Source organism: Ochotona princeps, chromosome 30, assembly GCF_030435755.1.
Source record: "Ochotona princeps isolate mOchPri1 chromosome 30, mOchPri1.hap1, whole genome shotgun sequence".
In the NCBI taxonomy this organism is placed as follows: Eukaryota; Metazoa; Chordata; class Mammalia; order Lagomorpha; family Ochotonidae; genus Ochotona; species Ochotona princeps.
In genome coordinates this window covers 4,459,443-4,473,202 of record NC_080861.1, presented here as the reverse complement: position 1 = coordinate 4,473,202, position 13,760 = coordinate 4,459,443, and the positions used below count along the sequence as shown (strand labels likewise).

At 55.8% G+C, this 13,760-nt stretch overlaps 2 protein-coding genes across 4 annotated transcripts in view; one reads left to right on the top strand and one right to left on the bottom strand.

Moving 5' to 3' along the window:
• Positions 1 to 29: 29 nt before the first annotated feature.
• On the top strand, positions 30 to 8,304 carry SRPRB (SRP receptor subunit beta). Its single transcript, XM_004588322.4, has 7 exons — positions 30 to 227; positions 994 to 1,088; positions 2,434 to 2,511; positions 2,912 to 2,994; positions 4,461 to 4,597; positions 5,828 to 5,882; positions 7,968 to 8,304. The coding sequence occupies exons 1-7, from the start codon at positions 74 to 76 to the stop codon at positions 8,179 to 8,181; spliced, it is 816 nt and encodes a 271-aa protein (XP_004588379.2). The 5' UTR covers positions 30 to 73; the 3' UTR covers positions 8,182 to 8,304.
• A 4,874-nt stretch (positions 8,305 to 13,178) lies between these two features.
• RAB6B (RAB6B, member RAS oncogene family) overlaps positions 13,179 to 13,760 on the bottom strand; it is a 39,583-nt gene continuing 39,001 nt past the window's right edge. For all 3 annotated transcript variants that reach the window (XM_004588323.2, XM_058657239.1, XM_058657240.1), the window contains exon 8: positions 13,179 to 13,675. In XM_004588323.2, the coding sequence (XP_004588380.1) occupies positions 13,611 to 13,675 (65 nt within the window). In that variant the 3' untranslated portion in view covers positions 13,179 to 13,610. The remainder of the gene's footprint in view (positions 13,676 to 13,760) is intronic.

Below are 13,760 nucleotides of genomic sequence, written 5' to 3'. Positions count from 1 at the left end.
CGCTCGCCGCGCCTGCGCAGAACCCAGAGCCACGTCACTAGTGCGGCAGCAGGCGCCACGCGCGGCTTCCATCATGGCGTCCGCGGACTCCCGACTGCTCGGGGACGGGGCAGCTGTCCGGGGCGCTTTCCAGCCCTACCTAGACTCCCTGCGGCAGGAGCTGCAGCAGAGGGACCCAACGCTGCTGTCAGTGGTGGTGGCGGTTCTCGCGGTGTTGCTGACGCTGGGTACAGAGGCGGCCGGTGGCTGTGGGGGTCGGGGGATTTGGGGTTGGGGACGTGGGGTTCGAGAGGGCAAGGGATCAAGTTCGCCCCAATGTTGGAGGGATCCTGGGGACTCGTCCGTGGGAACGCGGGGTTCTTCCTCCTCCTCCTTCGTGGTCCGCTGCCGAGTCCTTACCCGGTTTGGAGCGCCCTGTGCTTGCTGGGTTCCTGGGAGCCCCCCAACCCCCGGCCGAGGTGTCCACCTGCTGGAGAGCCTGGGGGGTCTGTGGGTCCTGCGGCTCGGGGTTGGGGTAGGGGGGCCCCAGGACTACCTACCGGCACAGCACATTTCCCCAGGCGAGTAGATGTCTGGCTGGAGCGCCCTGTGCTTGCTGGGTTCCTGGGAGCCCCCCAACCCCCGGCCGAGGTGTCCACCTGCTGGAGAGCCTGGGGGGTCTGTGGGTCCTGCGGCTCGGGGTTGGGGTGGGGGGCCCCAGGACTACCTACCGGCACAGCACATTTCCCCAGGCTAGTAGATGTCTGGCTGGAGCGCCCTGTGCTTGCTGGGGAGCCCCCCAGCCCCCGGCCGAGGTGTCCACCTGCTGGAGAGCCTGGGGGTCTGTGGGTCCTGCGGCTCGGGGTTGGGGTGGGGGGCCCCAGGACCACACACCCGCTGTTAACGGTGGTGTCTGCTAGAGCGGCAGGTGTGACTGGAGCGCCCTGTTGGGGCCCACCCTGAGCCAGGTGGCCCGCCCAGGCTGACACTGGGGGCTCTCCGTGTCTTCCACAGTGCTGTGGAAGCTCATCCGCAGCCGAAGGAGCAGTCAGCGAGCGGTGCTGCTGGTCGGCCTCTGTGACTCCGGGAAAACCTTGCTGTTCGTCAGGGTGAGTGCCGGGGTTTCCGCCTCCCCGAAGCTTTGTGGGAAACCCGGTGCTGCTATGCGCTCACCCCGGTGCTCCTGTGAGTTCACCCCAGTGCTCCTGTGGGCTCACCCCGGTGCTCCTGTGGGCTCACCCCGGCGCTCCTGTGCGCTCACCCCGGCGCTCCTGTGGGCTCACCCCGGTGCTCCTGTGGGCTCACCCCAGTGCTCCTGTGGGCTCATCCAGGTGCTCCTGTGAGCTCATCCCGGTGCTCCTGTGGGCTCACCCCGGTGCTCCTGTGGGCTCACCCCAGTGCTCCTGTGCGCTCATCCAGGTGCTCCTGTGAGCTCATCCCGGTGCTCCTGTGGGCTCACCCCGGTGCTCCTGTGGGCTCACCCCGGTGCTCCTGTACCCCGTGGTCCGTTTGGTCAATTGGTGTTGCTCAATTTGGCAGTTCGTTTATGCTTGGGAGCAAATGACTGTCTTAGAAAACCAACGCATTTACAATATGGGGAGTGTTTTCTTTTGGCCTTTGCCTTAAAGGTGTTAATTTTCTTTTTATTTTAAGAGAGGTCTTGCATCTGCTGGTTCACTCCCCAGATGGCATTAGTGGCTGGAGCTGACCCGATCCAAAGCCAGGAGTCTCTGGGTCTCCCTCACGGGTGCAGAGTCCCAAGGCATTGGGCCGTCCTCCACTGCTTTCCCAGGCCACAAGCAGGGAGCTGGATGGGAAGTGGAGCAGCCGGGACATGAACTGGTGGCGCCTGTGTGGGATGCTGTCGCTTGCAGATGAAGGCTTCGCCTGTTGAGCCACTGTGCCTGAAGGATTTGTGTGTGTGTGTTTCCTTCTGCGGCTGAGGACGCCAGGACAGCTGGGCTCGTGGGCCGCTGACCTGCACACGATGCTTAATTCCTTTCACACATTGTGAAAGGGCGTCTTTCTTTGGTGAAGCTGGTTTGCTTCTTCACTGTTTTTCTCTAATGCACTAAGTAGTTGTGAGTGAGTTTTACTTCAGAGAATGGGCAGGTAGTTTCTGCTTAGTTTTTCCCTGGAGAGAGAAATGATTTCATTTCTAGTGAAATGTAAGCTCAATTCAAATCTCTCTTTTTTTTTTTTTTAACTTTTAAAATGTTGATAAATATGGCCACTAGCCGTGGTTTGAAACTGATGTGTTTTCTCCCACGGAGGCAAGAATGAAGCTTACAGTTACATTGTTGGCAGGTTAACACAATTAGTATGATCCTTTCCAACTCTTGTGAGCACAGTACATCTATTTGAACTTGGGAAAGTTAGAAGAAGGGTGTTGCTGCAGCACCGGCTTGCCGTGACGCTGATGGGCCTCGTGTCTGCCCTCTTGCTTTTTGACAGTTGTTAACAGGCCAGTACAGAGACACTCAAACGTCCATCACAGACAGCTCGGCCACGTACAGAGTCAACAACAACAGGGTAAGGTGTCGACTGGGCTGGCGTGAGGCGTGTGGGTGCCACACGTGGCGTGCGTGCTGGGGGGAGTCCATCCATGGCTCTGGAACAGTGGTGGTGGTCTCACGGTTTGCTTCCATTCGTACTGGCACTCCCCCACCCACGCCTCAGGCAGACCACGCCAGCGCAGGAGGCTTGTGTTTCCTCCCAACATTTGCCAAACTGTGACTGCAATTCTACATCGTGTTCCTCTTCCTCAGTGTTATGTTGTGTTGGTTTGGGAATCGAGTCTGTGCTGTTAGATCCCCATGCGTTCAGCTTTCTAACAGAAGACGCTCTCTGAACACTGGGTAGCCTCACTTGGTGATTATGTGCCAGACTGGAACTGGATCCAATGACTGACTGTTCTCCCTGCCCTGCCCAGGGCAGCAGCCTGATCCTGACTGACCTCCCCGGCCATGAGAGCCTGCGGCTTCAGTTCTTGGAGCGCTTTAAGACCTCCGCCAGGTGAGTGGGCAGAAAGTGGAATGGGCCAACCCAAAGTCTGCGATGAGGCCCGTTGCTTGCTCTGGTGCGATTCAGGAAACGGCATGGTGTCCTGTGGCAGAGTGTGGCCTTTGGGGTCGGCCGTCGGGAGTGGCAAGCCCACCCCATGTTTCTCAGCAAGTTAGCAAAGTGTCAGCTCCTGCTGTTCTGTTATAAATTCTGGATTTACTCTCATGACACATGGCACAGTTAGTCTGAAGAAAAGAATTTTAAAGCTAGGAAGGGACCTAGAAGTTGTTAAACTCCAACATGCTGTAAGTCTAACTGCCTGGACTCAGTGCCCCCAGAAAGAACAGTATTTTCAGTATTTCTCTTAGTATTATTAATTTGCAGGCTTTTCCCTAAGGTTCTTACGTGTTGGCTTCATGTTTGGTCTGTAATGCGGGTGAGAACTGAGGAGGCACTCCGTTGTCGGCCTCCCTGATTGTGGGCTGTGTGTCCCGCACGGCCAGGGGTGTCACCAGGGGTGTCACGGGGTAGCTGGCAGCATGAACAGCTGGCCGCGGTTTGCCTAAGACAGCCACTGGCTGCTGCTTGGAAGCGACTGGCTCACTACTGCTTGAAGGCTCTGTGAGCGCTTCCCCATGCACAAGCTGGCGGCAGTGAGCAGTCTCACCAATGAGAAGGGGATTTTTATTCCTAGGACAGATGAGACCTAAAATTGGTACATTTGCCATTTATTGTTTCTAAACAAAAACGTTTTCTTTTTCTTTTTGCTAATTCTAAATAGTCTATAATTTTAGTATAGTTACTCTGGTTAAAGTGTTTTGCATAAATATGTTGAAAATATAACGATAAAACTAGTCAGACGGTCAGTAACCACAAGTGAGTCTGGGAAGACGGGCTGTGCTGGCGTGCGCTGTCGCCTGTGGGTCTGCCCTCCGACTCTGGCTTCCTGAGTATCTGCCGCCTCCCTCTGCAGGTTGAGAGTGTCATTTCTGTGATTTTCATGGTGCCCTTTGTCTGCCCCCACCCGCAAGGCTGACAGTGGTCCCTGGCTGGGCTGAAGCCCGGAACCGGGAACTCGGTCCAGGCCTCCAGGTGGGTGGTAGGAGTGCCGCCCCGTGCGTCGTCCCACGTCACCAGGAAGCCAGGCAGCCAAGCCAGACCCGGCCCGTGGGATGCTCTTCCTTGTTCTGGCACACTCTGGGCGTGGCTCGCTGTGCCCCAATGTCTGCTCGGGGTTGTTTCTGGGTCTCTGGGCGCAGGCGTGCCCCACTGTCTGCTCGGGGCTGCAGTCACTGTTGTGTAGGAGCCCTCAAGTTCTTTATTCCGGGAGAACTGACGCAGCGTGCTGCGCGTTCACACGGCGGCGTTTGCCTTGTGTGTGTGCAGGGAAGCCGGGTGGCAGGGAGTCCTGCACACAGGTGTCAGGGCGGTGCTGGGCTGCGGCCTGCTTTCAGGCTGGGCTTTCCCTCTCCTTCCAGGGCTGTTGTGTTTGTCGTGGACAGTGCAGCGTTCCAGCGGGAGGTGAAGGATGTGGCTGAGTTTCTGTACCAAGTCTTACTGGACAGCGTGAGTCTGAAGAACGCACCCTCATTCCTGATAGCCTGCAACAAGCAAGGTACCTGGGTTCCCGCCAGCGGGGTCCTGGAGGCGGGCTGGGGGACAAGCAAGGTACCTGGGTTCCTGGCAGCGGGGTCCTCGGGGTGGGCTGGGGGTTGGCTCAGCGTGTTTGCGTGGTTCCGGAGGGTGGCAGGCAGCTGTGCAGAGCAGCGATAGCTGGGAGGGTTTTACATGTTAGAGCCTATTTGTACTTCCACCTTCGCAGCAGTCTCAGGGTGCCGACACAGGGACTGTTAGTGGTTTTTCTTTGATGTAGTGTTTTTATAGAATGTGCCTCTGTGTGTGTGTGTGTGTGTGTGTGTGTGACTTCAAGTGTCACAGCTGGTCAGATCGATAGTCTGCCATATCAGATACTCAGGGCAGGGCCAGAGGACAGTGTCTCCTTTCAAATTTGATCAAGGAGAATTTGCAGAAGTTTTTTTTTTTTAGATTTATTTATTTTTATTGGAAAGTCAGATATACAAAGAGGAGGAGAGGCAGAGAGGAAGATCTTCTATTCGCTGGTTCATTCTCCAAGTGGCCACAGCAGCCGGAGCTGAGCCAATCCAGAGCCAGGAACCTCTTCCGGATCTCCCACACGGGTGCAGGGTCCCAAGGCTTTGGGCCGTCCTTGACTGCTTTCCCAGGCCACAGGCAGGGAGCTGGATGGGAAGTGGAGCAGCCGGGATTAGAACCGTGCTAGGCCCTGAAGTTGTTTTCTTTCTACCTGATAAGCACGGAAAACTTTGCAGTGACCCCCGGTGAAGCTGAGCATTGCTGCTTACATTGGTAGATAAGGCTCTCTAGATATAAAATTCTCTCTGGTTCTGTGGGAGGCCCAGTGCCTTTCTCGGGTGGGTAACCGCCCACTCATGCTGTTCAGTGCCGAGCTGAGCATCTCGGGCCTCTTCACTGTCTCCTACTCGTTTTTATTTGCCCAGACTCTGTCAGCCCAGGGCTGTGTACTGTAGCGTCAGCTGCAGGCGTGGTAAATCGACTTCTGAGTGAGGCAGTCCTGGTAGCATTGGGTTTTTGCTAGGCTTATGTCGGTAGTGAATGGAAAGGCCTGTCAGGTGTGCACAGCTTCAGACACCAGGATGATATGTTTATAAGCATTACTGTGGGAGGACCACATGCAGCTGCAGAGCTGTGATGGAGAAGGGGCTGAGGCAGACTGGCCGGTGCAGATAGAAGACGTGGGGGCGGCCTTTTCTCTTTAAACTGCAACAATGCTGTTATTTCTTTACAGATATTGCGATGGCAAAATCAGCAAAGCTAATTCAACAGCAGCTGGAGAAAGAACTGTAAGTGCGCCAGCGAGGCCCTTGCTTCAGCAGGTGGCCAGGCCAGCGAGGCCCTTGGTTCAGCAGGTGGCCAGGCCAGCGAGGCCCTTGCTTCAGCAGGTGGCCAGGCCAGCGAGGCCCTTGCTTCAGCAGGTGGCCAGGCCAGCGAGGCCCTTGCTTCAGCAGGTGGCCAGGCCAGCGAGGCCCTTGCTTCAGCAGGTGGCCAGGCCAGCGAGGCCCTTGCTTCAGCAGGTGGCCAGGCCAGCGAGGCCCTTGCATCAGCAGGTGGCCAGGCCAGCGAGGCCCTTGGTTCAGGTGGCCACCTGCACCCTGAGCGGCACACTCAGAGCCCACTGGTAGAGTGTGTGTGCACGCGTGTATGAAAGACACTTGTTAAATAGTTTCCCCAAACTCTAACAGAATTACAGAAAGGTGAGTGGGATGTTAGTGGGCTTTTTAAGTTTATTGATGAGATTTGTTGAAACTACAAGCTCAGTTTATTTGAGGATTCTCACTCACAGTGGAAATGAAAGGTTTTAAAAGGGAAAACAGCTGTGCCTCCCGGCTGAGGACAGTGTTGTCTGAATGGACGCAAGTGTTTGCTCAGCACGTAGTAACGTCCTCACAGCAGCGTTGCAGGCTGCGTGTGCCACAGGGCAGTTAGTGCAGGTAAACAGTTGAGAATGGGGGGGTAGCTGAACAGGTTCAAAGCCATTGGAAATTGTTGAGGGTAAAAATGGAGCACTGAGGAAGAATGTGGAAATTTATACTATTTTGCAACTTTTACTGCATTTAAGATTACTTGGCACTATTATTTATCCTTCTCTATTTAAAAATTTTTGAATTGAGCTATAAACTTGAATTTTAAGCTCAACCAGCCCAAAGCCAGGAGCCAGGAACCCCTCCTGGACCTTCCACATGGATGGCAGGGACCCAGGCACATCGCAGGGAGCTGGATGGGAAGTGGAGCAGCTGGCACTGCAGCCAGGCCCCTGCACACAGGTGGCAGCCCGCTGAGCTGTGCCACCGCGCGTGTCCCTCTTCCACACTCCTGCTTTAGAGACTCTGCCTGCCTGAGGCTAAGAAAATGAACAGCGGATGATTTAGTTTGTCTGCAGAGTCTGTTGCAGTTTGTAGGAACTGCGCGGCAGATGAGCTGTCATAGTGTTACTTGTGTGCCAGGTTGACTTTTTAAAAACCAGTACAATCCAAGTCTTCCTGTGGGTAAAGCGCATTTTCTTTTTACTCTAAAGAATCAGAAAATACAGAAGGCAGTGCTGTAAAGTGTTGAAAGATTTAAAAATTATCATCTGTGAATTTGGTTTAATCTAGCTGTGAGAAATAGACCCTGTCAGCGTTGAAGCTTGCCACAGTGTCCTGAGGACAGGCTTGCTGGGTTCACATAGAAGAGTTTATAAGACACATAACACTGAGCTTTAAAATGAGTGTGTACTGCCCACATGCCTACGAGGGCCCTGTGTGTCCTCCCTAAAGTTTATCCCTAAAGATGGAAGTATATAATTTTATATCCATTGTTTTAAAGACTTCGTGTGTTCCTAAACAAAGTGTTGTTTGGCTTCAAGCCACAGTGCAGAACTGAGTGACTTTGTTTTTGAGGAAAGTGGGTGCATCTGTGCTCCATTGATTCTTTCTGGGGAGCAGGAAGGGGTGGGGAGAGGTCAGGGAGCTCTGTTGCTGCAGTCTTTACTGGGGCCAGCAGGTGGCAGTGAGGTGGCTTACGCCGGGAACATTGTGCTGGGGCAAGAGGATTAGCCCAGACTGAGTAGGCACCGCTGAGTTCATGATTTCCAAGTTCCATGTCCAGACGGACTCAAGATAAAAATGTACACCCTTCATTCTCAACTCTTTCAGAAAGCCAAGTTTATAGCATGTGTCATTCCGCAGGGCCTGAGAACACGGTTGGCTGCACTGCAGCTCGTCTGGCATTCTCGCCATCTCGTGTGTCTCGCAGAGGAGTACCCGACAGTCACAGCGCACTTGGTGGTTCTGTGGTTCAGTTGTCTGGGTGCTGGACTATCTGGGACTAGGAGGATGCGTTATCTTGGGACTGCTTGGCTTCCTGACCTGTTTGCCTTTTGCCCACAGCAACACCTTGCGAGTCACCCGGTCTGCCGCGCCCAGCACCCTGGACAGCTCCAGCACTGCCCCTGCTCAGTTGGGAAAGAAAGGCAAAGAATTTGAATTCTCCCAGCTGCCCCTCAAAGTGGAGTTCCTGGAGTGCAGTGCCAAGGGTGGGAGAGGGGACACCGACTCTGCGGACATCCAGGACTTGGAGAAGTGGCTTGCTAAAATCGCCTGAGGGGCAGCCCTGGAGCACAGGAGCCGGTCGGGGAAAGGGCAGCGATGGTCCGGAGTTGCTGAGGAGGAGGTACACAATGTGTGCTCTGGAAACAAGGTACTTTTGAAACCAACTGGGAACTTGTCAAGTTCCGGTTCGTTCCTTCACTTTAGCGTTTGCTGGCTGCAGTCGAGGCCCTAGTGAGACAAGCTGGCTCTGCCCAGGAGAGACGTGGCCGTGAAGGTTAGGACGGTCCCTGCACCTTTCCTTGCTTCCTGCTTCTGCAGTTTGGTCCCCTTTCCCTGAAGACATGCCTATTCATGGAACCAGTTGATTTGCTCACTCACGTTCAGGGTCAGTCTTTGTCTCGCCCTTTATTCTCAGATTCCCAGGTACAGTTTGGATACAGAACGGAGGTGAGCGCAGGGGCCGTTCCTAGCCCAACCTTCACCGGAGGCTTGCCGGGAGCTCTCAGAGTGTCCCTCGGGTGGTGAGAGCCTTGGCTGACCAGGGTCAGGTGGGGCCCCTGCTCTGTGCTCTGGGCGACTGCGCACCTTGGGGCCGTGCAACTGTACAGCCTCATCAGCTCCTGCTTTGCCACAGCTGGGATGCTATGAGGCAGGTGCAGAGTGAGAAAGTTCTCTGTAGGTTTCCAAAGTACATATTCACAGATGCTTAAAAAAATAGTGTTCTCAAAATGGCGTTCTTGGTTGTCTTCTTAAACACTAGGTGTTTTTTATTGCATCTTTACATTATTAATACCCTTATTAATACCATGCTATCTGGCTCAATAAAGCAATAAAACAATAGTGTAGAGTGCCCAGGGGTGGAGGGACTTAACTCCAGGTTAACTTGAGCCTGAAGCCAGATGTGTGCACAGGAGGGGCTGTGTGGGCCTCAGCTGCTTGGGACAGGGCCATGACCGCTTACCCGGAGACGAGTGCCCTGGATAGGCGAGAAGCTGGTTCCAGAGCAGTGTACTGGGAGCCCTGAGGGGAGAGGCTTGTGGTGCTGCGGCTCCTGCAGCCACAGTCCCCAGCCTGGCACTGAGGGGTCAGGGAAGGCCAGAACAGAAGGATGGCTTCTGTCCCCTTCCTGGGGGGACAGCAGGGCAGAGAGCCCACATCGCCGCAGACCATCGCTGTTGCTGGCAGACGTGCCTCAGGCCCACAGCCCCTACAGCGTGCAGGCAGCTGCACGGACGTGGGAGAACTGCAGCATGTGATGGGGGAGTCAGACCTTGGCGACCCGAGTTCACATCTGAAGGCTGCTCTTCTGACCCGTTGGACACTGGTTCCAGGTAGCACCTGAAGGCAGTGGGTGAGCAGGAGTCGGACTGTGGTGCAGATGTGGAGTCATGGCCACACGATCATGGGAAGTACTTGGGAGTGAAAATCCATGGTTTCTGTTAAGAGGTGTGTATGTGCTCTCGGCCTCTCTCGGTTTATCTTCCTGTTTTTGAGAAGGGTCACTGAGCTGAGCCCAGGCCTGCAGCACACACAAGTGGCGGGAGAGGCTCCGGGAAGGGTTCCATGATTCCCAGGCCAAGGCTTGGAGCCAGAGCACACTGGAGACCCGAGCTGCCCCAGGCCAGACCTTCTTCACAGGCCTCGGGAACCACAGGACGCCGCTCCCACTTGCTAGGCAGGAGTACCGAGAGCAGCCCCGAGCTGCCGTGAAGGCCCAGCATCCAGGGCAGGGCCCTCCTGTCAGCGGGCGCCACGGGCCAGCCTGGTGCCACCAACACTTGAGAGTCCCAGTCCAGTTCCACATCTTTTCCTGAAGACCATCTTTAGGCCTGGAATAGAATGTGGTTGGGGCCGAGGTAGGAGGCAGCCGCTTGTGCCTCATACAGGTGAGGATGCCTTCCCTGACATGCTTGCCTGTGAGTGGCTTTCTGGAGCAGGGATGCACGGCAGGAAGGCCCAGTTCTGCCTGGGGCCTCTGTCGCATCAGGGCTGGGCAGCTGGAGATGATGGGAACACAGGGGGAGGTCATCTCGGGGTGTCCCACCTTGGCCCCCTTAGAGCTGGTGGTGAGCCTAGGTGAGGAGGAGAAAGGAGCCAAAAGCTGTGGGCTAGGGGGCAGACCACCCGGGCACAGGAGTAGGGGCGCCCTTGCACAGCAGGCACTTGAGGACCTCACCTGTCCCCCATTTACAGTGGCCCCACTGAGAGACTGGACACGCAGTTGTGCGGAGAATCAGGACAGTTTATTGTCTAACCAACATGCTGAGTCCTTCCACAGTTTACACAGATTAATGTGAAGTCAGTATGGCCGCCGTGCCTGCTGAGCCCAAGTGAGCTGCACACAGCGTGCACGTGCGCACACAGCAGTGTGGGGGTGAAGGTAACCCATTGCGAGGTGCAGCCTCGCCCGCCCTGCAGCCCACTCCACCAGCAGTGTCACCCGGACGACGCCTTAGAGCCCAGGGCCCCTGCACACTGAGCTCTCCAGACTGGGCGCTGAGGACCGCACCAGCTGAATGGGAGTCCCCACGGAGCTGACCGCAAACCCGAGTGCAAAGGGCCCCCGTTGGGGAGGTGCAGCAGACGTGGGCCTGGCTGTGCTCTACAGGGCAGGAGCCCAAACACCCACGCGCCCTCCCAGCTCGCTCATGGCCGAGACAGCCTGAGAGCAGCCTGCACACAGCACTCATCCCTTCCCTGCAAGCGTGTCCTCGCGTCACTTTCCTCTCCTGGGGCCTGGGGGACTTGCGTCCTCATGGCCACTGTCCTCACACCTGGGAGCACTGTAGGATGGTGACAGAGGACAGACGCAGCAGCAGCTGGGGAGGGGGGCTCTGGCCCTAGGAGCTTGCCTGGAACCAGCAGGCCAGTGAACACTGCCCTCCCCACACACACACACAACCTCAGCCAAAGCAGGTTAGTGCCAGTCATACGTCACACCTTCAGATTGGGACAAGCGTGTGACCTGGGCTGCCTGCTCCGTCTTAACACTGGACGTTTAGGTACCTGTGGCACTGTTCACTGCTTTGCTTTGAGATCGCCAAAAGAAAAGGGCAGAACAGAGGATCCTGCTTGGCTACCGGGGCAGGGCCAGTCTGTGAGGACAGCAGCGGACTTCCTAAGCAGGTCGCTTCCTCCAGGGAATCCACACTGGCCTCTTGCCCTCCTGGACTCAGCAAAGATGCAAGACCCTCACAGGGGATGCACAGCCAGTCCCACGACACTGCACCAGCACCTCTGTCCCCGTCAGAGAACCCGGCCCATGTCATGGGGGCTGCTCACACAGACCCCAGGCAGGGGCCCACAGTGGGCACTGCCAAGGTGGCTGAATGAGAGGCTGTATCCTCCCCTTCAGAGGCCATGGGGCCTGGACTCTGCAGGTGCATGCTGGGGAAGGTAGAACTCCCCCCTGCCCCCAGCAAGGCCACATCAGGCCAGGTGATGCGTGCTGCTGCGTTGGGTCGCCGTGGGAAAGCAGTCCCAGAAGGCAGCCTGTGAGCCACCCCGCGTGGGTCACACAGCTTTTCAAGAGTTGCTCTTTAGTGCCAACAAACAAATCTAGCACACATTGATTTACTGGGATCCCCACAGCAAACCCTCTTCCAGCAAGCACCAATTGGGAGTGTGCTGGCTGATGGGGCTGGGGGCCCGGCCCACACGAGTGCACACACTCACGCATGTCGTGTGTAGAGATGGCGACACGGCCAAGGGCGGGCGCTACCCACAGCTCACCACACCTATGTGCGACTTTATTGATGGCAAGACAATCACGAGTTATTAGACAATATTCAGCATTTCTGGTTTCAACACGTCGCAGTACTTTTGAGTTTCCAAAACTGTTATCACAAGGCAAGTTCCAACTTGAGAGCAGCAGAAACAAGACTGTTGATGGAGCACGTGTACCTGTGAGGATGTGACAGTGGAAGGCGTATACACAAGTCTATCTCTATATATAATTATGTACACACATAGAAAAACGAAACACACGACACTGGATTACGTTCGTACGCTGGTCCTTGCCTTCTGGAAGGGGTGCTTGTGGAATCCTGCTGCCTCACGTCTTCGCCAGAAGGTCGAGTCCTCAGAAGCCCGGTTCTGACGTGCGCATGCGGTGGCCTAGGCTGCCATGGTCCCCCCAGTGCCATCAGGCAGTGCCTCCAACCATCTGGGGTCAGTTTCTCAGAACGCATCCTGGTCACCTGGATGGAGACCTCCTGCCTCAAGGAACTTGCCCTGCCAGATCCCAGTGGTCATTTGGCCCATATGTGACATGCCCATCGGCTGATGCCAACGGGGGGTGAGGCTGGGATGCTTGGGCGAGAGCCGCCCACTGCTGGGCTTAGGGTCTGGTTAGCCTTGGAATGCTGGCCAGGTAGCACATCACGTGGCGTTCTCTGCAGAGATCTGATAGGTCTTACGGACCAAGCCACGCTACGGTCAATTGAAAGCGGCATGGGGAGGCCTTCTGGGGGCAGGTCCAGAGACCCCACCTTAACCAAACCCTCAGGTGCCCACATTGCAACTGCAGTATCCAGAGAGGCACGTGCAAAAAGTTCAAGTGTGCCAGGCCAGAGGGGCAAAAGCAGGGCGAAAATCGGCCTTTCCAGAGCCAGCGGGCAGAGCAGGTGAGGGTCTGAGAGCAGGCATCCTGCCCCAGTCGCAGGTGGGCCAATGTTATGAGGCTCAGCCTCCTCCAGAGGTGCCACAGCGCCTGGCAGCACATGCTGGCAGAAACCTCTCACAGCCACACGGGGTTCCCCGGGTTACAGACCCACAGAAACCAGCAGCACCCCGGCCTTCCCATGAGCTCTCACTCAGCAGGTCTCTGGGCAAGCACAGAACACAAGCCCTCGTTCCTGACCTTTGAGGCCTTGCCAGGTCAGGAAAAGAGAGGCAGAAGCTGTTGCTCTGTGTCGGCTGCCAGGCCTCTCTGCTGTCCACAAGACCAGCCTTCCAGCTTAGGGACCTGCTGAAGCCCCGCAGGGCCTGGAGGGTGGCCCCGGGCCACAGCCTAGAGAACTGGGAGTTTAAATCACTGGGCCAGGAGAGAGGAAGCAGAGGTGCTGAACGCTCCTGAGAGCTGGGGAAGGAGGAAGTGTGTGGAAAAGTTTACAAATATACAAAAACAAAAAAGCACATCTTTCAAATAAAAATGACTACTTTTTTTTATCTGGCAAAAAGTTGTATACACATGATTTAAATTTTTTTTTAAATTTTAACAGTTTTTGGCAATTTTAATAAAGTACAATATATTACAACCAAACCAAAAAATAGTTGTTTAAATAACAGCTGTTAAGAGTGAGGTGATCCCTGATGCCCGGCCTCCCGCCCCCTTCCCACCCTACTCCTAAAGACAGAGAGAAAAGAAAAATCCTCCCATCTGGATAGACTCATTTCCCACCCCCCTTAGGAAGCTAACCAATAGGAAGCAACACAACAAGCGAGTAGTGTCAGAGGGAGCCGCGGGTCACCGGCCCCACATTAGCAGGAACAGCCGCCCTCGCTGGCCGGGGGCTCCTGGGGTTTGTCCAGCTTGATGTCAATCACTGCGGGAGGCGGGCTAAGGAAGACCACGCTGACAGGCTCTGCCCTCCCCCGCCCTGTCCCTCTGCCAGCTCAGGGCCTCTTGGC